The 22422-nt window shown below is 45.2% G+C and overlaps 1 protein-coding gene across 2 annotated transcripts in view; it reads left to right on the top strand.

The window, feature by feature from the left end:
* klhl17 (kelch-like family member 17) overlaps positions 1-22422 on the top strand; it is an 83592-nt gene that overhangs the window by 29099 nt on the left and 32071 nt on the right. The window contains exons 3-8 of one of the 2 annotated variants that reach the window (XM_060852413.1): positions 3024-3285; positions 6317-6438; positions 11747-11968; positions 13932-14048; positions 16618-16831; positions 21759-21903. In XM_060852413.1, coding sequence (XP_060708396.1) covers positions 3024-3285; positions 6317-6438; positions 11747-11968; positions 13932-14048; positions 16618-16831; positions 21759-21903 — 1082 coding nt within the window. The remainder of the gene's footprint in view (positions 1-3023; positions 3286-6316; positions 6439-11746; positions 11969-13931; positions 14049-16617; positions 16832-21758; positions 21904-22422) is intronic. The other variant, XM_060852414.1, reaches the window with a different exon arrangement.

Below are 22422 nucleotides of genomic sequence, written 5' to 3'. Positions count from 1 at the left end.
CACATGTAGGCCAGACCAGGTAAGGATGGCAGAGTTCCTTCCCTAAAGGGATTAGTGAACCAGATGGGTGTTTCCAACACTTGTTAATGGATTCATGGTCATCATTAGACTCTTACTTACAGATTTTACTAAGTTCAAATTACAAAATCTGCAGTGAAGAGATTTGAACCTGGGTCCCAGGATATTACCTCAGAACAGTGCAATTAAGTTGATAGATAAACCAACAAATAGAAGTGGGATAAGCTGCTTCATGGACTGGTTAGATGAATGTCATATTTAAGATGTTCCCGCAAACAATTATTGTTAATTTTACCTGAAAACAAATTGTTGGAGATCACTGTGGGTCAAGGTAGCATCCATGGAAGGAGAGTGCAACCTGATGTTTCAGGTCCGATTTCAGTACCCGCAGTAATTCGCTCCTACGTTGTTAATTTTAAATTGGAGAACAATCTTTTATTTTACGCAAAAGGATGAGGGCTAAAGGCAGATATATGAAGTTAGGCCATAGTCTGAATGCTGGAACAAGCCTACTCCTGTTCCTAATTATGTTTTTTAAAAAAAAGGCCATTCAGCCCAACACAAGTAACTTCCCAATGCTCTTCAGCCCTTTATCTCTGGGAACTTCATCTCCCTTCCCTCATTTTCCTCTCCCTTGAAATAAGTTTTTATAAGGTTTTTTTTTGCTATGTTTGCATTTCTTTCCCTCACTGCAGCTTTCCTTCTGGATCAGGTCCAGCTGCAAGAAAATGATATTGATGGTTATTCAAACAAAAAATGGCACTACGGAGAAATTTTGTCTCTAATTTTAGAAGCAGCTGGAGAGTCACCTGACAGCTGCCTCGGTGTGTTTTACCTCACGCCTGATCGAAAGCAAGGATTCTTGTTAAATCACCGAGCACTGGAGCTACGAGAGTCCGACTGAAGAAGCTGCACTTCACATTCGATTCTTACCTTCACCAGTTAACTGTCTGATCAAAACAACTGGGTTCAGTGGGTGATCCAACGTCCAACCTCCCCTCCAACCTGGAGAATCCCACGGGAGCAAAAGTGAAAGTTGCCAAAATTCTTGGTCAACGTAGACGTAGAAAATAGGAGCAGGGGTAGGCCATTTGGCCCTTCCAGCCTGCTCCGCCATTCGATATGATCGTGGCTGAACGTCCAACTCCATACTCTCCCTTTTTCGCCCTGTACCCTCTGATCCTTTAGCCTGAAAAAGTGTTGTTCTGGCCTCAATCGCTTGCTGTTCCACAGGCTCACCGCTGACTGGGATGACCAGCGTTCTCCTCATCTCAGTCCCAAGTGGCCTATCCCATCTTTAGACTACAATGTTTGTTCTGTGTTTGTTGTTTGGATGGTACTGTGTTTTTCAAATAATATTTTAATTTTTCCGGGTATTGATAATTGATATTACTTGACCTGCCAAAGGGCGTGATCTTGGATTCTCTTAGATTACTCAGACTGTGAATGGGCAACCACATATTCATTAGGCTGTTGGCCCATCGACCATGATCTGCCCTTGAATACAATAACTGCCTATCATCTGCCTCACCTCACACTTTCCTGTCCTTCACCCTCGTTCAGTGGTCCAGTATTCAGGTGGAAGAAAACATTCATTTTGACAAACATTTCCTCCCTCATTTGAAATGCAACTTTCACTCCCCAACCCCAATTATTAAACTGTTTAAATATGAAGGTGGGAAATATGGCAAAGTGGATCCCCATTATCCCTTTGGGAGTGAGGAAAAAAGGAAGAAAATTCAATGGTGTTCCTCTGTTCGGTTCTACCATAGCTGATCCAGTTCCATAAACCCACCCTTATCCCAGATATAGTTTTTAATATATTTTGGTGAACAAAAGAACACCAAACTTTTTAAAATTAATCATCAACCCGTCATTAAGTGCCCGAACCAGATGAGTATTCAAAAGTTGTGTTTCTACGTTTTCTGTATTTCACTCGAAAGGTCTGCCTCCGTTCATCTCTAAACACTCATCCAAAACTCCCCAACCAACAGAAATCATTATATCCAACTGTTTCCATTTAAAATCTTAAGCTTCGAGCAAATCGTCCTTTCACCTTCAAATTTCCAGGGATACGCAGCCTACTTTTAGATTAGATTAGATTACTTACAGTGTGGAAACAGGCCCTTCGGCCCAACAAGTCCACACCGACCCGCCGAAGCGCAACCCACCCAAACCCCTACATTTACCCCTTTACCTAACACTACAGGCAATTTAGCATGGCCAACTCACCTAACCTGCACATCTTTGGACTGTGGGAGGAAACCGGAGCACCCGGAGGAAACCCACGCAGACACGGGGAGAATGTGCAAACTCCACACAGACAGTCACCTGAGTCGGGAATTGAACCCGGGTCTCTGTCGCTGTGAGACAGCAGTGCTAACCACTGTGCCACCATGCCGCCCACTCATTGTGTAACCTCTCATTGTAACTGAAGTCCAGAGATTGTTCCAGTAAATCTTCACTGCACTCCCTCCAAAGTCAGTACACCCTTCCTAAGTTGTGATGCCCAGAGCCACTATCCATGCTCCTGGTGCGGTCTAACCAGAGCTTTCTATAGCTGAAACCTGACTTCTATCCCCTTGTATTCACTCACGTCCTCCAGATCTAAAGGCCAGTATTTCACTAGGTCTTTGGGTTTCTCTTTGTCCCTATTCAAAAAACTTACGAACTGTGCTTGTGAACCCTAACCTTATTTTGGATCTGAAAGGAGGTGAAGTTTTGCCTTTCAGAGGTTCATAAGTTCTTAGCCCAGGGGCTTGTGGCTGCTCCTCCATGTTGCACATTCAAGGTAGGGGTAGACAGATTGTTGATGTCTTGGGGCATGGAGGAAATATGGTGAAGGGCAGGAAAATTTGAGGGGAAGCAAAAGATCAGCCATCATTATATTGAGGGATGGACCATGGTCGATGGGCCAAATAGCCTCATGATTAGGAATGTTCTTATTTTTTCTGTTACAATGCTGTTGCTGCCTCTTGTTGAAGTGATGCTTCCCGTTTCTGTAGTCACAGAGAGTGAAACCTGCAAAAGAAGGCACCTCCGAGAGAAGTCCTGTCATGGAGGGTGGTATGCAGCTGCTGAACCGTGATGGCCACAGTATCTCCCACAATTCCAAGCGCCACTACCACGACGCTTTCGTATCGATGAACCGAATGAGGCAACGGGGGTTGCTGTGTGATATCGTTCTGCACGTGGGCAATAAAGAAATCAAGGCCCACAAACTGGTGCTGGCCTCATGTAGCCCTTACTTCCACGCCATGTTTACCAGTAAGTACCACGGTTTTCTTCGTAGGTCTGTCTCCAAACGATTAAACCAGCTGGCTGTCGATCCCGTTACAACGGGATCAGCGGCAAGGAAAAATTACATGTGTTGGAAGTCTGGGATAAGAAGCAAGCAGCGTGTACCGGGCTGATCTGTCAGTATTCCCCTTGAGGGAAGTTGGGCGTGGATGGGAAATGCTGGCTTTGCCAGTGATGCCCATGCCTGTGAATACATTTTTTTAACATTTGCCCCAATTGAGAAACAAAGATTTGACTGGCTTCAGCGGGAACAAAATTATGGAATATCTACTGTGCACAAAGGGGCCTTTCCTAAAGGGTAGTGAATCTGTGGAATTCGCTACCCCAAAGTGCGGGGGATGATGGGACAGTCAGTAAACTTGAGGAGTTAGACACATTTTTAATTGGTAATGGGTTGAAGGGATTCAGGGAGAAGGGTGGGAAATGGGGGCGAGGAACATATCATTGATGGAATGGCCTACTTCTGCACCAATGTCTAATGAAGTGATTAGGCCATCGAGTCTGTGCCAACCCTCCAGGTAACATCCCATCCAGACCCATGCCCTATCCCCGTGACCCTGCATTTTCTGTAGCTAATCCACCCAGCCTGCACATCCCTGCACACAATGGGGCAATTTAGGATGGCCCATCCACCTGACCTGCACATCTTTGGATTGCGGGAGGAAACCGGAGCACCCGGAGGAAACCCACGCAGACACTGGGAGAATGTGCAAACTCCACACAGACAGCCGTCTGAGGCAGGAATTGAACCTGGGTCCCTGGCGCTGTGAGGGAGCAGTGCAAACCACTGAGCCCTTGTAGTGTCTTCAAAGATAGATTTTATTTCCAAAATGTCATTGGTCAAAATCGATATTTGTATGAGGGAGGAGAGCCACTGAACTTAATAGTTTGGGAGCAAGTAGCAAACTGAGAGACCCAAAGAGGTAAGAGTTCCTGAAAGCTATAGGAAGGGTGGGGAGCCAATGCAGCAGGTCAGTATTTCAAATAGGCACTTAACAAACTATCCATTCCTGCTCAATGCCCACCCATCACTGGGATGACTGCTCCTTCCTTTTGGTTATAAGCCATGCAGATATCCATCTGACTCGAATAGGAGATTGGTTGATTTAATAAAGCTTTCCTGAGTGGAACCAGGGAGACCGGAGAGCTCGTGCCCATGGAAAATATGGATTATTTTGCAAAACGTGTCCCTGACCTTGTCTTCCTCACCCCTGCCCGCTTTACTTGTGCCAGTGGACAAACTACAAACCCCACATTGTTGATCTATTCAAAGTCCCTTTGTGCTGTCTTTCAACGAGACAGTAGGATGCAGCCAGGAGTGGTCCAAATGTTAGAATGATGATGCCAATAAAAGATCCTAGGGAATAGAGGAAGGCCATTTGGCCCCTCATTCCTGTTTCAGCATTCAGTAGATCATGGCTGTTCTTTGACTTCAGTACCATTTTCCTGCACTGTCCCTATCACCCTCAATATCCACGATTTCTGGTTTACAAGCTCATCCTGTACTTGGTCACAACTCCTGTCCAGCCAACAGTGCTTCTCAGTTGAATGTTCCACCAGAGACAAGCATCTCCAAAACGCCGTGAATGCATTTTGAAGTTTCTAAAAGCTGAGATGTGAAATTGATGATCCCCTTTTCAGGTCTGCAGTATGGCTGCTTGTTGAGTGAAAACATCAATAACCTCTTGCAATAATTTGGGATGCGACAGTATAAGGGAACAGTGGCTGTGTGACTTGAGGAATGATTTGGCCTATTGACCCAATGACATGAATTCAAACCCCAGAAGGGTAACTAGTTGGGTTGGACGTTCCCAGCAGGGACAGTGTTTTTGTTTTCTTTGCTTTTCTCTTTTGCACACTGACTGTGACCCAGCCAGCACAGAGTCGATACTCTAAACTGAGGAGATTCTAATTCTCCGGGTTATATTCCCCTATTTCTATTTTTTCTTTTTTCTTCTTTTTCTTTTTCTTTTTTGTCGTGTGTGTGCAGGTCTGAGACACAGTGAAAGACAACAGATGTACAAATCTTTATTCAATTTCCACCACCAGGAAGAAAGGAAACACAAGGGTGGCCAGTGACAGGCAGTGCCCTTCTCAGAGGGCGATGCTGTGTGATCAAACAGTGAAGGGGAGGGCAGGGATTAAATCAAAATAGAGTTGGCGGGGGACAGGGTTAGGGTTTATTAGCCTGCCCTCATCGTTCATTTTAATCTCAAGAACAGCCTTCAAGGCCATTTGAAATGGCTAATAAGTATCGACCACATTGTCATCCTGGAATTGCTTGTAGGCCAGACTGGAGGAGAAGGCAGATTTCCTGAAGACTTTTAAGACAATCTGGTGATTTCAAGATTGCCATTCAGCTTATTAAAAATCGATGATAATGAGTAATGTAAATTGCGGAGGTGGGAATTGAACTCCTGTTTCGCGACCATTATTCCGTGTGTCCAATGAGGAAGTCCACATGACACCAATGCAAGGTTAGATCAGTCAGGAGGAGGCTGGTGTGGAACATGATGCATCAGTTTAGATCAAGTGGTTTTGCTGTGAATTCTACCATGGTGTCTGTACCCCTTTATAAGCGACAAATGATTGAGTTGACTTACAAGTGTTGAATGTCATAGGGCATGTGACAATGGAACCTAGCTGGGACAGAGAGAATGGGATGGGGGAATTATGGAATTCCAATGGGAGCGGATAAATGGGATGTCCCTTTTTTTCCCCTGATGCTGACTCCTGTGAATTATCAGCAGGGGAGTTTTGACCTCCTCCTGGGTAGATTATGTTGGGCTTGTTTCAGTGAGACCTTTGATATCTGAGAATAAACTGTTTCTCTGTGCAGCATTCCACCATGTAGATGAAGTGATGGAGGTAAACCCCAGCATGATATCTTCCTCCTGTCCACCTTCACCACCATGACAGGCAAAAGGTAAAGCAAACATGATCATTCAGGTTCACCATAAACTATTTCTGTGTTTTTTCTTTCTGTCCTTGCTTGCAGATGAGATGAGTGAGAGTCGCCAAACACATGTTACATTACATGATATCGACCCTCAGGCCTTAGAGCAGCTTGTACAATATGCCTATACTGCCGAGATTGTAGTGGGCGAGGGAAATGTACAGGTAGGTGGTCTCAGATGAATGTCTTCCATGATTTGCCATGTTTTCCATGAAGATTGATGCTGTGAAACTTGAAAGGATTCAGAAAAGATTTACAAGGATGTTGCCAGGGTTGGAGGATTTGAGCTATGTGGAGAGGGTGAATATGCTGGGGCTGTTTTCCCTGGAGCGTCAGAGGCTGAGGGGTGACTTTATGGAGGTTTATAAAATTATGAGAGGCATGGATGGGATAAATAGACAAAGTCTTTTCCATGGGGTGGGGGAGTCCAGAACTAGAGGGCATAGGTTTAGGGTGAGAGGGGAAAATTTGAAAAGGACCTAAGGGGCAACTTTTTCACACAGAGGGTGGTGCGTGTATGGAGTGAGCTGTCAGAGGAAGTGGTGGAGGCTGGTACAATTGCAACATTTAAAAGGCATTTGGATGGATATATGAATAGGAAGGGTTTAGAGGGATATGGGCCAAATGCTGGCAAATGGGACTGGATTAGGTTAGGATATCTGGTCCACGTGGTTGAGTTGGACTGAAGGGTCTGTTTCTGTGCTGTACGTCTTTATGACTCTGTGGGTTGATATGAGTCGCATTTGTACATTTTTATAATCGCTAGCATTTTGTTTTCGGAAGGAGGAGTTTTGGGGAGCAGAATCAAACAGCAATTCTTTTCACGTGGAACTTCCTCTGCAGTAGTGAGTTCGTCTGCGATTCTGCCCCCTGACTCACATGTGTCCCACCCGTCCGTTACCTCATTGTATATGGCCATACCTCTAGCCCAGCTTCCCCAGCACAGCGAAAACATTGGCAAAGCAAGAACTTAGTTGAAAATGTGTTGCTGGTTAAAGCACAGCAGGTTAGGCAGCATCCAAGGAATAGGAAATTCGACGTTTCGGGCATAAAAACATCAAATTTCCTGTTCCTTGGATGCTGCCTAACCTGCTGTGCTTTAACCAGCAACACATTTTCAACTGTGATCTCCAGCATCTGCAGACCTCATTTTTTACCTAAAGCAAGAACTTACTTAAGTATGTCCTGTCTACCAAAAGCACGACCAAAAACCCAACCAATTACTGCCCTTTCCGGCTGCTTCCGGTCAAAGTGATCGAAGGAATGGTCTGCTGTGGATCAGGCTGCCCCTACTCGCCAGTGACCTCATTGGTTCTCCATTTGCATTTTGGAAGGATTACTTGGCACCTGACCTGTTCCTGTCTTCACCCCAACGTGAACTAAAAGCTGAATTTCAGAGGTCGGGTGACCGTGATGTTAGAATCAATACTCTACTCAACCAAGTGCAATGTAGAGACCGAGTTGGATTGAAGGATCTGTTTCCATGCTGTAAGAAATAGGAGCAGGAGAAGGCCATTCAGCCCAAAGAGCCTGCTCTGCCATTCAATAAGATCGTGGCTAGTCCAACATTCCTCACTTTTCTGTCTGTTTCTGATAACCGTTTGCTTCCCCTTCTGATCAAGAATCTGTTTCCGTTCGTGTGTCTATCTGTCTAACTATCTATTTTAATTTCCTTTCTCCTGGTTATATTTTATTAAACAATTTGCCATTTACAAAACAGTTAACATTAACAGCTTTATACAGAGAAATAGCAATTTACAAGGGAGAGGAGCAGCAAAGCCAGGACCCAAACCCGACCCTTCAACCAGTTTTCAGGGAAATGAGGGCATACCTCAAATTCTACTTTCAGTCATCACAAAATAGCAAGCACATTTAAGATAGTCCAATTAAATTAAAAAAGTGCATAAAATACAGATCCCCAGCAAGGCCCACCTTCCAGCCACTCTCAGGCAGCCCGCCCCTGCGTCCCTTCCAGCTTATCCATCTATCAATCCGTCTGTTTATCTATCAATCCGTCTGTTTATCTATCAATCCGTCTGTTTATCTATCAATCCGTCTGTTTATCTATCAATCCGTCTGTTTATCTATCAATCCGTCTGTTTATCTATCTATCCGTCTGTTTATCTATCTATCCGTCTGTTTATCTATCTATCCGTCTGTTTATCTAGCCGTCTATTTATCTATCTATCTATCTGTCTGTTTATCTATCTGTCTGTTTATCTATCTATCTGTCTGTTTATCTATCTATCTGTCTGTTTATCTATCTGTCTGTCTGTTTATCTATCTGTCTGTCTGTTTATCTATCTGTCTGTCTATTATCTATCTATCTATCTATCTATCTATCAATCTATCTGTCTATCCCTCTGTGTCTATTTATTTATCTATCTATCTATCTCTCCGTCTATCTGTCTGTCTATCTATCCGTCCATCTGTCTGTCTTTCTATCCATCTGTCTGTCTAGGTTAAATATACATAGGGAGAAGTGAGGTTGAAGTCAAAGGGGATGAGAGGACAGCCCACCACTGGCTGGAGTCACGCCGAGCACAGCAGATGGTGGTTGGTGACTAACCACCTCAGCCCCAGGACATCTCTGCAGGAGTTCCTCAGCGTTGTGCCCTCGGCTCAACCATCTACAGCTGCTTTCTCCATAAATCAGAAATGGGGATATTCGCTGATGATTGCACAGTGCACAGCACCATTCCCAGTTTCCAGGATAATCAAGTAAGCTGTGTCCATGTGCAGGGTGACCTGGATAACATGCAGGCCAGGGCTGAGAAGTGACGGGTAACATTTGTGGGGTGTACCAGTGACAGACAATGACCAGCTCCCAACAGAAAGGATCTAACCATTGCCCTATTCAGTGATTATTGCCATCAATGAGTTCTCCACTACCAACATTTTCGGGATTACCATTGACTAGAAACTCAACCAGACCAGACATATAGGTACTGTGGTTACAACAGCAGGGCAGAGACTGGAGATTCTGTGAGCCACAACTTGCCTCCTGACTCCCTCGAGCTGATCCACAAGAAATAAGTCAGGAGTGTGATAGAATACTCTTAGGCCTGCATGAGTGTTACTCCAATGACACTCAAGAAACTTTACACCATCCAGGATAAAGCAGCCTCTTGACTGACATCCCATCCACCACCTTTAACATTCATTCCCTGAGCATATATGTACAATGGGAGCAATGTGGGCCAGTTATAGGATGCACCACAGCAACTCCCTAAGGTTCCTTGAATACCTTCCAGACTGACAAGCTACACCACTTAGGATGACTCGTGTAGCACAGGCAACATCACCAGGTTCCTCTCCAAACTGATTTGAAATGTATCACTGCCCCTTCCCTGGAAGTTGCCCCCTAATCCCTGCACATGTAACCACACCACATGGGTGCAGCAGTTCAAGAGGCTGCTCACCACTACCTTGAGGACAATTGTGATAGGGTCTTGCCAGCAATGTTCACATCCTAAGAATAAATTAATAATTTATTGTGATCCCGGAACTGCATTGATTTATTCAGTGCCTTGCTTTCTAAAACTCGGAGTCTCCATCACTCTCTCTGTCCTTTTGTGACACTTCCTCAAACCCGTTTCATTGACAAAACACTTGATCCTGCATTCAGGTATCATATTGCATGGCCTAGAGTGAAAGGTTGTTCAATTACATTCCTATTAAAGCAACTTTGGATGCTTTATATAGTTAGGGTGCTATACCAGTGCAAATTGTTGTATATTGTTGCACAAACATTTTTCAAAGAAATTGAATTCCCAGTTGCCAACTTGAAAGAATTGCATAACAAATTTTCAAGTTTGAAAACTTTTATTGTAACAAGCTAAAAGCGACATTGACTTAACATTCTTTTTTGGAAACCTGTACTCTAACTGCAGAAAGGCTTCTTCTGTGAAATAACGCCACCCAAACTTTCCAACAGTGAGCTGTCCCTATCTCCTCCATGGTATTTCCCAATCTGGCTTTTACGTTTGCCCTGGAGAGTCCTCCCTCTGGCCAAAGCTAGGCAAATCTTCCAGCCTTGTTTAAATCCTGATGAACTCAGTCTCATTAATCTCCCACCTCAATTTTGTGTTGTGAACCACAGAGATCTAATTGTCTCTCCCAGGGTTTCTCCCTGTCTGTGTATCTCTCTCTGACCTTCTCTGACCTTATGGGTGACATGGTGGCACAGTAGTTCAATTCCCATCTTGGGTGACTTTCTGTGTGGAGTTTGCACAATTTCCCTGTGTCTGCGTGGGTTTCCTCCGGGTGCTCCGGTTTCCTCCCACAGCCCAGAAGATGTGCAGGTTAGGTGAATTGGCCATGCTAAATTGCCCGTAGTGTTAGGTGTAGGGGAATGGGTCTGGGTGGGTTGCTCTTTGGCGGGTCGGTGCGGACTTGTTGGGCCGAAGGGCCTGTTTCCACACTGTAGGGAATCTAAACTAATCTAATCTAATCTGTCTTTCTCTCTGTCTGACCTTCTCTCTTCCTCTGTCTGTCTCTGTCTCTCTCTCTCTCTCCCTCTCCCTCTCCTTCTCTCTGACCTCTCTCTTTCTTTCTCTCTGTCTGATCTTTTCTCTTCCCCTCTCTCTCTCTCTCTCCGGTAAACTGACTTTGTCTATGAGATTCAGTAATATTTTATGAAAGTGCCTGGTGATCGGATCCTACACTGGGTTTCTGATGAATATAGTTACCCCTGAATGCCAATGTCATGGCAGTGTGTATCACATGGGGCTTGTATCCAATTAGGAATGCTGATTAGCTATCCTTTAAAACTCTCAATTTCTTTCTAGTGTGAAACTAAACAGACAGATTTTGTAAACTAAGCTAACCGTTCCAGGGACTTTAGAGACTGAGAATCTATCCACTGTCAGCCGAGGTATTTTAGTCATTGTCAGGTGTGGGGTAAAAATGCCTTTAATCATCTTCCCAATGCAACCATTTGGGACTCTAATCTTTCATAGCCAGCACAGGGCAAGGTCTATATTAGCACACTCGGATGAAGTTGTATGACCCGTACCTTTGTCCATTTTCCCCTCAATTTCAGGGACAATTCCAGAACACAGCCATCTCATAGAATAGAATCCCTAGTGTGGAAACAGGCCATTTGGTCCAACATGTCCACACCGACCCTTCAAACAGTAACCCATCCAGACCCATTCCCCTACCCTCTTAATCTACATTTCCCTCTGACTAATGCACCTAACACTATGGGCAATTTAGCATGGCCAATCCATCTAACCAGCACATCTTTGGATTCTGGGAGGAAACCGGAGCAGCCGGAAGAAACCCACGCAGACACTGGGAGAATGTACAAACTCCACACCGACAGTCACCCAAGGGTAGAATCAAACCTGGCTCCCTGGCGCTGTAAGGCAGCAGTGCTAACCACTCAGCCACTGTGCCAGCCCATCTGATGGAACCTTACATCTGTGACGGTGTATTTTGAGACGTTATGCTCTTTTTGCCCGACAGACACTGCTCCCTGCAGCGAGCCTCCTGCAGCTGAATGGGGTTCGGGACGCCTGTTGTAAGTTTCTCCTGAGCCAACTCGACCCGTCCAACTGTCTGGGAATCCGAGGATTTGCTGATACACATTCCTGCAGCGACCTGCTCAAATCTGCACACAAGTACGTGCTCCAGCACTTTGTGGAGGTTTCCAAGACTGAGGAGTTTATGCTGCTGCCATTGAAACAGGTACTGACTGAAGGACCGGGTTTGAACCTGCATGTGGTGCCATGGGCTTATCAGCCTGTCCTTGGATTAACCTCGTAATACATTGTTATTCCTTCCTGTTGCAGGGCATTATTTTATCCCTTTTAGGGACTGTTCCACCCTCAAAGAATTTCACAGAATGATAGTGTCCCTACAGCTTGGAAGTAGGCCATTCAGCCCAGCAAGTACACCCCCAACCCCCTAATAAGCATCCCATTCCACCCCCCCCTCCCCCAATCCCTGTAACAAACGTGAGTATTCCCCCAGCCTACACATCCCTGGACTCTACCGGCAATTTCCCATGGCCATTCCACCTAACCTCCCTTTGGACTGTGGGAGGAGACCAGAGGAAACCCACGCAGACACGGGGAGAATGTGCAAACTCCACGCAGACAGTTGCCTGAGGCTACAATCGAACCCAGGATCCTGATGCTGTGAGGCAGCAGTGCTGACCACTGAGCCATTGTGCCACCCCTTGGTTTCAATTTGTTTCAGATGCTCCAACAGCCACAGTGGCTGCACACTCCTCATGCAACTTGCATGTACCCGAATCAGCAAGGTCCAGATTCAGAAAGATCTCCTTGGTCCATAGCAACAGTAAAGCACGTTGTGTGAGCTGGTGTCAGGCTGTCCTTGTTGGGAGTCATGTAATAGTGCAGTAAGAGTCGCTTCCAGGTTAATGGACTGTTTGGACAGCCTGTCATACCCATTGTTCCTGCTTTAGAACTTAGAACAACACATCGCAGAACAGGCCCCTCGACCCTCGATGTTGCGCCGACCTGTGAACTATTCTCAGCTATTCTCCCCTACACTATCCCAAAATCATCCATGTGCTTATCTAAGGATTGTTTAAATCTCCCTAATGTGGCTGAGTTGACTACATTAGCAGGTAGGGCATTCCACGCCCTTACCACTCTCTGTGTAAAGAACCTGTCTCTGTCATCTGTCTTAAATCTATCATCCCTCAGTTTGTAGTTATGCCCCCTCGTACACGCTGATGTCATCATCCTAGGAAAAAGACTTTCACTGTCTACCCTATCTAATCCTCTGATCATTTTGTATGTCTCTGTCAAATCCCCTCTTAGCCTTCTTCTTTCCAATATGCTTGGAATCTCGAGTTTGGCTCTGTTGGGCTCTCAATAGTGCTCAGAATGGAAAAGTAGCAAGGTGACCAGTAGGACAGGCAAGACTGAAGATGTAGCACTTAAGTGTTGGGAGGTTGATTAACAAATAGCCACTAAAATAAAACAAAGAACTGCAGATGCTAGAAATGTGAAACCGAAACTGAAATTGCACGAGAAACCCGGCAGGTCTGGCAGCATGAGTGGAGAGAGAAAATGGAGTTAAAATTTCGATTCCAGTGACCCTTCTTCTGAACGGCTAATAAATAGCCGTTGTCATGCTAAGAGGATTCTTGATCCTTCCTAATTTAGCACATTGTGCTTGAGACCTGGCTGTAGAGTTAGCTGCAACTCTTGACAATCCATACGCTGGGCGGGGCAGGAAGTGAGATGTCTCGCTTCCTGCTTTGTCAGGTAATGGTTTCAAAAGAGTTTACACTGAGGATGCAGTAAGCTGCACGATTACAAGAAACAGTCTTTACGAAATCTGGATGGAGACCGATGTATCATCCCTGGTTCCTGCTAGGTGTAGTTACATTGATAAATTAGTCAATGGCATCTATGGCTATCCTGCAATAAACTACATAATCTTATAAAGACTCAATCATGGTCTATCCTCTACCAATGCAGAACTGTAGCAGATGCTGGGTGGGTCTCTGTTGTCAAATAAACTGAAGTTAAAGGTGAATACAGCACCCTGTGCAAAGTCACAAAGAGTGAGCATGTCTATAAAACTCCACATGGCTTCGGGAGCGAATGTGGGGAAGGAAATTTGGAGAAAACGATATCAGCAAGTCAATAAATGATCATTCTGATTTTCACAGGTGCTAGATCTTATCTCCAGTGACAACCTGAATGTTCCTTCTGAAGAAGAGGTATACAGGGCTGTGCTGAGCTGGGTCAAACACGATGTGGACGGAAGGCGCCAACACGTACCCAGAGTAAGAAACCAATCGAAATGGTCAACCTCATCCAGACGCTTAGGACTCAATCACCTGAAAAGACCAGAGAAGCTGTGACTGTCCTGCTCACAACAGAGCTAGTTCAGGGGATATTTGTTCAAAGCACTGGTGTCCTGTTGGTGTGGATACAATGACAGTTCAGGAGGCAGAACTAGTTTGGGTGGAGGGCAGGAGGGGAAAGAAGTCACAAGGGAAGTGGTCAACAAATACCCCAGCGAATCCTGATGTGGGTTGAAGTACAGATGAAGAAATATTGTGTGCTTATGATAAAGGGATAACAATAATCATGGGTGACTCTAATCTACATACAAGGTAGAAAGATCAGATTGGTGGTAGTAATCTTTATCAAATAATACTTTCCAGATAGTTTCTTACAACAGCATGTTCTAGAGTTAACCAAGAGAGCAGGATATATTTGACTTGGTGTTGTGTAATGTGATCAGATCAATTCAAATTTTTGGATTAAAGGCACCCTGAGGTAGCAGGTAATATAACTGAAATAGATGCCCAGTTTGAAAGAGAGAAGACTAGCGACATTAAATTTAAATAAGAGCACTGGTGTAACCGTAGAAACTGAGCTACATGAAGTGAACTGACATATTAATCAAGGAGACTGATTGATTGATTAATAAATACATGCAGCAAATATTTCAAGGATTTTTTGGAATATTCACATTTATTTCTACTATAATGAAAGATTTGAAAGGGAGGACACGCCATCATTTGTTAATCAAAGATAGGGAAAGCATTAGATTTAAGGAAAAAGTGTATTAACTGCAGAAAAATGAGTGGCAGGGCAGAATATAAAAAAAAAAGACTGAAAAGTTATTCTGGAGGAAGACATTCGAGTGAGAGACAGTTAGCTGGAAATGTAAAAACGGACAGCAATGTTTCCTATAAAGGAGGGACAAAGGGTAAAGGGAGTGTTGATCCTCTAGAGGGTAAGAGTAGAGAGTTGACAGTAAATAGTAAGAAAATATCAGATAAAATGAGCAAATACCTTGCTTCTGTTTTGTCCAAGGAGGATTTTTTTAAATTTGAAAAACCGCTGTAAATCAGGAGGTGGAAGGGAGAGGGGAGCGGAGTAAAATGGTGATCAGGAGGGTCATGAACAAACTGATGGAGCTGTGGGTTGGCACGACTCCAGATCCTGAAGGACTTCGTTCTGGGGTCTTAAGGGAGCGGTCAATGAGGTAGGAGGTGTGCTGGTATTAATTTTCCAGAATTCCCTCGATTTCAGGAAAGGGTCCAATAAACAGGAAAGTAACAAATATAATCCAAGATTCAAAACAGGAGGGAGGGTGAGAAAACCAGAAACTATCGGCCAGTAGGTTTGACATCAGTCGTGGTTAGTCTTATTATTAAAGAGGTGGGCACCTCACAAAACTCCAGGTAATTGGGAAATATCAGCGCGGTTTCATGAAAGAAAGGTTTAACCAATTGTTGAGTCTTTTTATGGGAGTAACATCTGTGGATGAAGGGGAGCTGGTAGATGTACTAGGCTTGGATTTCCAGAAGGCACTCAGTAAGGTGCCATATCAAAGGTTAGTCAGGGAAAAAAAAGCTCATGGTGTAGGGGGTAATACATGAATGGGGGAAGAGAATTGGGCAGCTGGCAGATAACACAGGGTACAGTAAGAAGGTCTTTGATTGGCAAGATATGGCAAGTGAAAGCCCGTAGGGGTCTGTGCGGGGGTCTCAACTTCTAATAATTTATGTCAACGATTTAAATAACAAGATCAAAAACCCAGATGACTCGAAAGATTTGAGGAATACGTTGTGAAAAAGACATAAGGAGTTTGCAGAATTGAGTGGGAGCGAATCTGGCAGATGGAGTATAATGTGTTTAAACATGAGGTTGCTCACTTTAGCAGGAGTATATAAAAAAAAGTAGGACATTACTCAAATGGAGGGATGACTGTGGGAATCCAAGGTTTTCTTGTGCTCAAAACACAGGAAATTAGGATTGAGCAGGCTGAAGGGATGCTATGCTTTATTACATGAGGAATTGAACAATCTAACCTCATAAAAAGTGAGGTGAGTACAGTGCACTCATCAATGTGCAGGCCTTTTAATTCAATCACATAAGATCCAAACAGCTAATTGGACATTTTGTGATGCCTGCTGATTACAGTCTGTTTCTTAATTTTGCACAGACAACATCTCCCCAGGTTGAACCCTAGAGAGTAATTGGAAATTTCAGGATACTGGGAAATTGCCATCCGTTACAGGGTTAGAACGAGAACTGGTTGTCTCTCAGACTAAGCTATGTCCAAGCATAGCATCCAGGAGAAACTCCGGGGCAAAGAAATACCCATTTGCTCTCACAGAGAAAGGCAGTGCCTCCAGCACCCAGGGTTGGTGGCAGTTCTTGGCAATTGCACCTTTTCAAAACCATCTGGTTGTCTGAAGTTGGAGTCTGCGCGTTTGATTTGGTTGTCGATTCTCTGGCGAACCACAATCTTAGGCAGATGGTTTATTTTGGAAAGGTGTGCGTCCCGTTTGATTTGGGACCAATTGAAACTCTGCCCTTTGTTTGTTGCTGCAGCTGATGAAATGTGTCCGTCTGCCTCTCCTGACTCGTGATTTTCTGATGAGTAATGTTGACACGGAACTTCTGGTCAGACACCACTCGGAGTGCAAAGACCTCCTCATCGAAGCCCTCAAATATCACCTAATGCCTGAACAGCGGGGAGTCCTCAGTAATACCCGGACTAGGCCTCGGCGCTGTGAAGGGGCCAGCCCTGTCCTCTTCGCAGTCGGTAAGTAAAATGCTTAGCAGCCGTTGCTCTCTGCTCCCCATAACTTTGCTTTCCATTTGCTGGTGGGACGTGGGTGTTCCTGGCTGGGCCAGCTTTTATTGCCCTCTCCATCACTGCATCTCGAGTGGGGGTGAGCTGCCCTCTTGAGCTACTGCAGTCCATGTGCTGTGGGTGGATCCAAAGTGCCCTTAGAGAGGCAATTCCAGGATTGTGACCCAGCGACAGTGAAGGAACACTGATATGTTTCCGAGTGGGTGGTGAGTGGCTCGGGGAGGAACTTGTGGATGTTGGTGTTCCCAAGTATCTGTTGCCCTTGTCCTTCTGCATGGACATGATTGTGGGTTTTGAATATTTGGTGAGTTTCTGCAGTGTATCTTGTAGATGGTACACACTGCTGCTACTGAGCTGAGGTGGTGGAGGGAGTGGATGGTTGTGGATGTGGTGCCAATCAAGCAGACTGCTTTATCCTGGATGGTATCGAGCTTCTTTCAGTGTTGTTGGAGCTGCACCTATCCAGGCAAGTGGGGAGTATTCCATCACACTCCTGACCTGTGCCTTGTTGATGGCTTTGGAGAGTCAGGAGGTGACTTACTCACTGCAGCACCCCTAGCCTCTGACCTCACCGTGGTGTTTATATGATGAGTCCAGTTGAGTTTCTGGTCAATGATAACCCCCAGGATGTTGATAGTGGAGGATTCAGTGATGGTAACGCCATTGAATGTCAAGGGTGGCAAATAGATTGTCTTTTATTGGGGATGGCATTGGTGTGGTGTGAATATCACTTGTCAGCCCAAATATACTGTATAACATTAATATGTGCTGCAAATGTGTTGCTGGTCAAAGCACAGCAGGCCAGGCAGCATCTCAGGAATAGAGAATTCGACGTTTCGAGCATAAGCCCTTCATCAGGAATGAGAGAGAGTAGCCAAGCAGGCTAAGATAAAAGGTAGGGAGGAGGGACTTGGGGGAGGGGCGATGGAGGTGGGATAGGTGGACCTGGGGGGTGCAGTGAGAGAGGGACTCACTGAAATCCTTGTAGAGGGAGGAAGAGAGCTTCTTCAAGGAAGGCATCCTTGTAAGAGGATTTCGCAGTAGGTTATTTGTAGAGTACAGGGTTAATGTAAGTCAGACTGTGATGTAATCTCATCACAGAGAGAACACGCTGTGATAGGAAGTTTGAGCTGGAGAGCTGTCAGCTGCAACCAGGGATGTGGTTTGAGAACGTTCTTCATTCTCGCTCTATTGACCTGACAGCAAGAGTGAGGACTTTGTTGGGCAGGGAGATGGAAGAACTTAACATGAGTGGGATCATAGGGGCTGTTTGAAGGTTCAATCCTGTCCCATTACCCTGTTTTGGTTCTGGCCAAAGGGAGATTGGAATTTAGGAACTTTCCCTGGAGAGGAATTAACCACACGGCTCAAATAGTACAGTGGGGTCTGTAAAGGGTGCAGGAGAGAAGCCAGACTTTGAGGTGTGAAGGTTTTGTTTAGGATTTCAGCAGCACAGACAAAGACAATGCAGATTGGATTCTGAATTTACCAAAAGGTCAGGTTTGTTGACCTTTTTGCTATAGCTGGTTATATTCCTGTTTGTGCTCACAGCCCAATACATTACACTATCTACTGCATAAGGGGATGTTACCCTCCTGACAGAGTCACGAATTGGCCGATGCTCTTTAGGAATAAGAGGTTGCCTATTTAAGACAAAAATTGAAAAGAGTTTGATCTTGGAAGGTCGTGAATTCCCTATCCTAGAGTGATGGAGGCCTGAAATAGAGTTCAAGCCTGAAATAGAGTTTTGAACATTAGGGGAGCCAATTCCTTTGGAGAACAGGTAGGAGTTCAGATCAGCTGTGACCTTATTGAACAGCACAGCAGGCTTGAAGGACCGAATGGCCTGTTCCTGCTCATATCCGAACAAAAGCAGTGATTTCCACGTCGTGTACAATATGGATGGTAAAACTCCGTAAGAAACAATACACAGGGTTTTTTTCTCTGCAATGATACCACAATATCAATAACACAGAATATGAATAAATGTCCTGCAATGTTAACAACTTTATTCAGAGGACATCAGGAGTAGACCTGTCAAACTTGCTCTGCTATTCCCTAAGATCGAGAGTGATCTGATTATTCCACATCCTGCCTACTCTTTGACCCTCTCCCCTTATCAAACATCTAAACACTCTGCTTTAAAAATAGTCAAAGGCTCATCCGTTTGAAGATTTCCAAAAGCTCATGACTCCACCGCATGGAAAAGGAATTCTCCTCCTCTCTGACTTAAAGGGGCGACCCCTTATGTCGGAACAGTGGGCCCCAGACCCAGATTCTGTCACAGGAGGAAGCAGAACTATGTTTTAAGAGATAAGCCACGTTAAGGCCGAAGATTATCGCTGTTGTCAATGGGGAGATCTGGAGGTTAATTGCTTTTTGAGGGGGAGATCTGCAGACTGGCAAGAGCTTATGAATTCCTAGCTGCAGGTCAGATGTAAACACCGTAACTTAACTACATCCCCCTCGTTGTTTTTTCATTATTCTATGCTTTTGACACATGGCAGAATGATATCTGAAGTGTGATGGATGCTGGCCAGATGGGAAACGAGTTATTCAATCCAGTTGGGGAAGTGTTGGCAGCTGTGGGATCTTCAGGTGCTGACTGCTCCAATCTGTTTTTGGCTGGCCATGGTTACTATGGCGTACGTTGAGGATATTTGCGTGACTCACGTGAGAGCAAAGAGATTAATTGGTTGTCAGTGTACAGAACAGAGAGAACGCGCAGAAAGAGGACTCTGACGAAGGTCAGAATTGCTTTACAAGAAAAAAATGCTGATTAAATCATTACACATATCTAGATTTAGATTCCACCCTGCTGTCTTTATTTGTAACCTGCACTCGTTTCAAATACTCAGAAACCTTTGCTTCTTCTCTGAGCTTCCCTGATTTTCCTGCAATGATGCCACAATGTTACTTACACGGAATGTGAATGAAAGTGCTAACAATTTTGTTCAGGTTATATCAGTAGCTGACAAGTATGTTACTAATCTGCAATCAGCAGCGCATTTAAATACATTTAATAATGTATTTGTTGTTGTTCAGTTTCCTCACATGTTCCAATTCATTGCTTGCTTTGTGCGACTAAGGTTTGGATTTGAAGACGCAGGGTTGAACTGGGGACAGTGTTCAGTGGGGTGAGGTGAATTGGGGGTGAGGATGAAGGATTTGTGGTGAAAACTGAACAGGGTTTGGGGTTTGGTCCTTTGACTATTTTAGCACCTCCTCTCTGGCATCTCTCACTTGGTAGCCTAGTCTTTTTCTCACGCCAGTCAAGCAAGCAGGGGGAAGCAGTTTCTATTAGGTGGCTATTTTTCAGATTTTGCCATCATTTAGAAGTCACGTAACTGCAGCATAATAGAGCCAATCACTGTCTGACTCCAGGATTTCAGCTATTACTGTTCAATTAGATTGATTTAAAATATTTGAGTGAAGTTTTGAGGGTTGTTGGAGTTTTGCTAACATTAGCCTTTTGACATCTGGTCTATTTGACCTGTTGCTGTTGCTGGAAGGAGTTACAGTGTGTTTTTAATAATAGATTTTCTCAACCCACGTCCTTAACCATCTAGAAGGATAAGGCCAATGGATATGTGGGAGCACCATTCCCTGCAAGTTCCTCTCTGATCTACTGACTGTCTTGACATGGAAATGTAACCTTTCACTGTCCCATGATCAAAATCCAGGAATTCTCTTCCTAACACAAAATGGACTGTGGCAGTTCAAGAATACAGCTCACCACCACCTCCTTGAGGGCAACGAGAGAACAGGCAATAAATACAGGCCCAACCAATGATGCTGACGTCCCATGAACGAATAAAAGGACAAATGAGGTGAGGGCAGGAATATTTCATCGAAACATCTCAGTCAGAATATATCAGCCGTTTGTGGAGATTTTGTGAAACCCAAGTGTTTCTGTTGGCATCCTCCCCCAACCCCCTCCCCCCAGCCGCTCATGGGGTTTGGGGAATCTGGGCTCAGAGTGGGCAGACAAGTGCAGCTCCTTGCAAAAGATTTGAGTGAACAGAGACAGCTCCTGGGTTGAGAACAAAGTCCATTCACAAGTTGAGTCACAATGCAGAACAACGTAAAGCAGAACGTCTTTACGTCGAGTCTAATTACACCCTCCTCTGGGATCGTGTTAGTAAGTACAAACATTCGAAAGTTGGCCGCTTGTAAATTGGGAAACCCCGTACCTTTCCTTAGCCCCACCAGTCACTGTCCCCCAATGGAGAATGTACAAGAAGAGCATCAGAGCACCACTGTGATGGCTGCCACAGACGAACAGCTTGCGGACGCTCCATTGGCACACAGATGCAACGTCAGGGTTGGCCATTAGGGTGACACACACAGGAGAAAACTGTTGGTGTCCGTGGAATTTTACACCAGAGCTTTCAGGAGAGGACAACTGCAACTTGAAACAAAAACGAGAGGACATAGCCTCAAAGTTAAGGGGGAGCAGATTTTGGACTGAATTGAGAAGGAACTTCTTCACCCAGGGGGTTGTAAATCTGTAGAATTCCCTGCCCAGTGAAGTAGTTGAGGCTTCCTCGTTGAATGTTTTTTTTTAAAGGCAAAGATAGATAAATTTTGAACAGTGAAGGAATTAAGGGTTATGGTGAGAGGGCGGGTAAGTGGAGCCACGAGATGATCAGCCATGATCTTGTTGAACAGCAGAGCAGGCTTGGGGGGGTGTGGGGGCAGATGACCTACTCCTGCTCCTAGTTCTTTTGCAGGAGAAATCTGTTTCATTAATGGCCACTGAACCAACCTGACCCGCAGGTTCAATAACCTGTCAAATGCCATCTGTTGACTGTGAGATTTGGGTATTGATTGGCACTGGGGCACTCCTGTTAACTGTCTGTCTGTTTGTTTGCAGGTGGTGGCAGCCTATTTGCTATCCACGGGGATTGTGAAGCCTATGACACACGGACAGACAGGTGGCACATGGTAGCCTCCATGTCGACTCGACGCGCGCGGGTAGGCGTAGCGGCGATTGGGAACAGGCTGTACGCAGTTGGGGGGTAAGTAACAGCACTTCTTCCACCAGGCTTCGGCCTCGGTCACCGCTCAAAGCAAAGTGTTACTGACCGTTACCAACTCCATCCTGGTTGGCAGGTCCCCTCCTGGCACCTTGCTCTGCCACCGCAGAAATTGTAAAACCTGCACCCACACCTCCCCCCACCCCTCCTCCCACCCCCCCCACCACCACCCCCCCTCCCCTCCCCCTCACCTCTGTCCAAGGCCCCAAAGGAGACTTCCACATCCATCAAAGTTTCACCTGCACTTCCACACACGTCATTTACTGTATCCATTGCTCCCGTGAGGAGACTGGTCGCCTGCTCGCAGAGCCCTTCAGAGAACATCTCTGGGACTCCCGCACCAATCAACCCCACCACCCCCTGGCTGAATATTTCAACTCCCCCTCCCACTCTGCCAAGGACATGCAGGTCCTGGGCCTCCTTCACCGTCGCTCCCTCACCACCCAATGCCTGGAGGAAGAACACCTCATCTTCCGCCTCAGGACATCAATGTGGACTTCA

Source organism: Hemiscyllium ocellatum, chromosome 37 (assembly GCF_020745735.1).
Source record: "Hemiscyllium ocellatum isolate sHemOce1 chromosome 37, sHemOce1.pat.X.cur, whole genome shotgun sequence".
Taxonomy (NCBI): Eukaryota; Metazoa; Chordata; class Chondrichthyes; order Orectolobiformes; family Hemiscylliidae; genus Hemiscyllium; species Hemiscyllium ocellatum.
The sequence above is the reverse complement of the archived record's forward strand: the minus strand, read 5'-3'. Positions and strand labels throughout refer to the sequence as shown.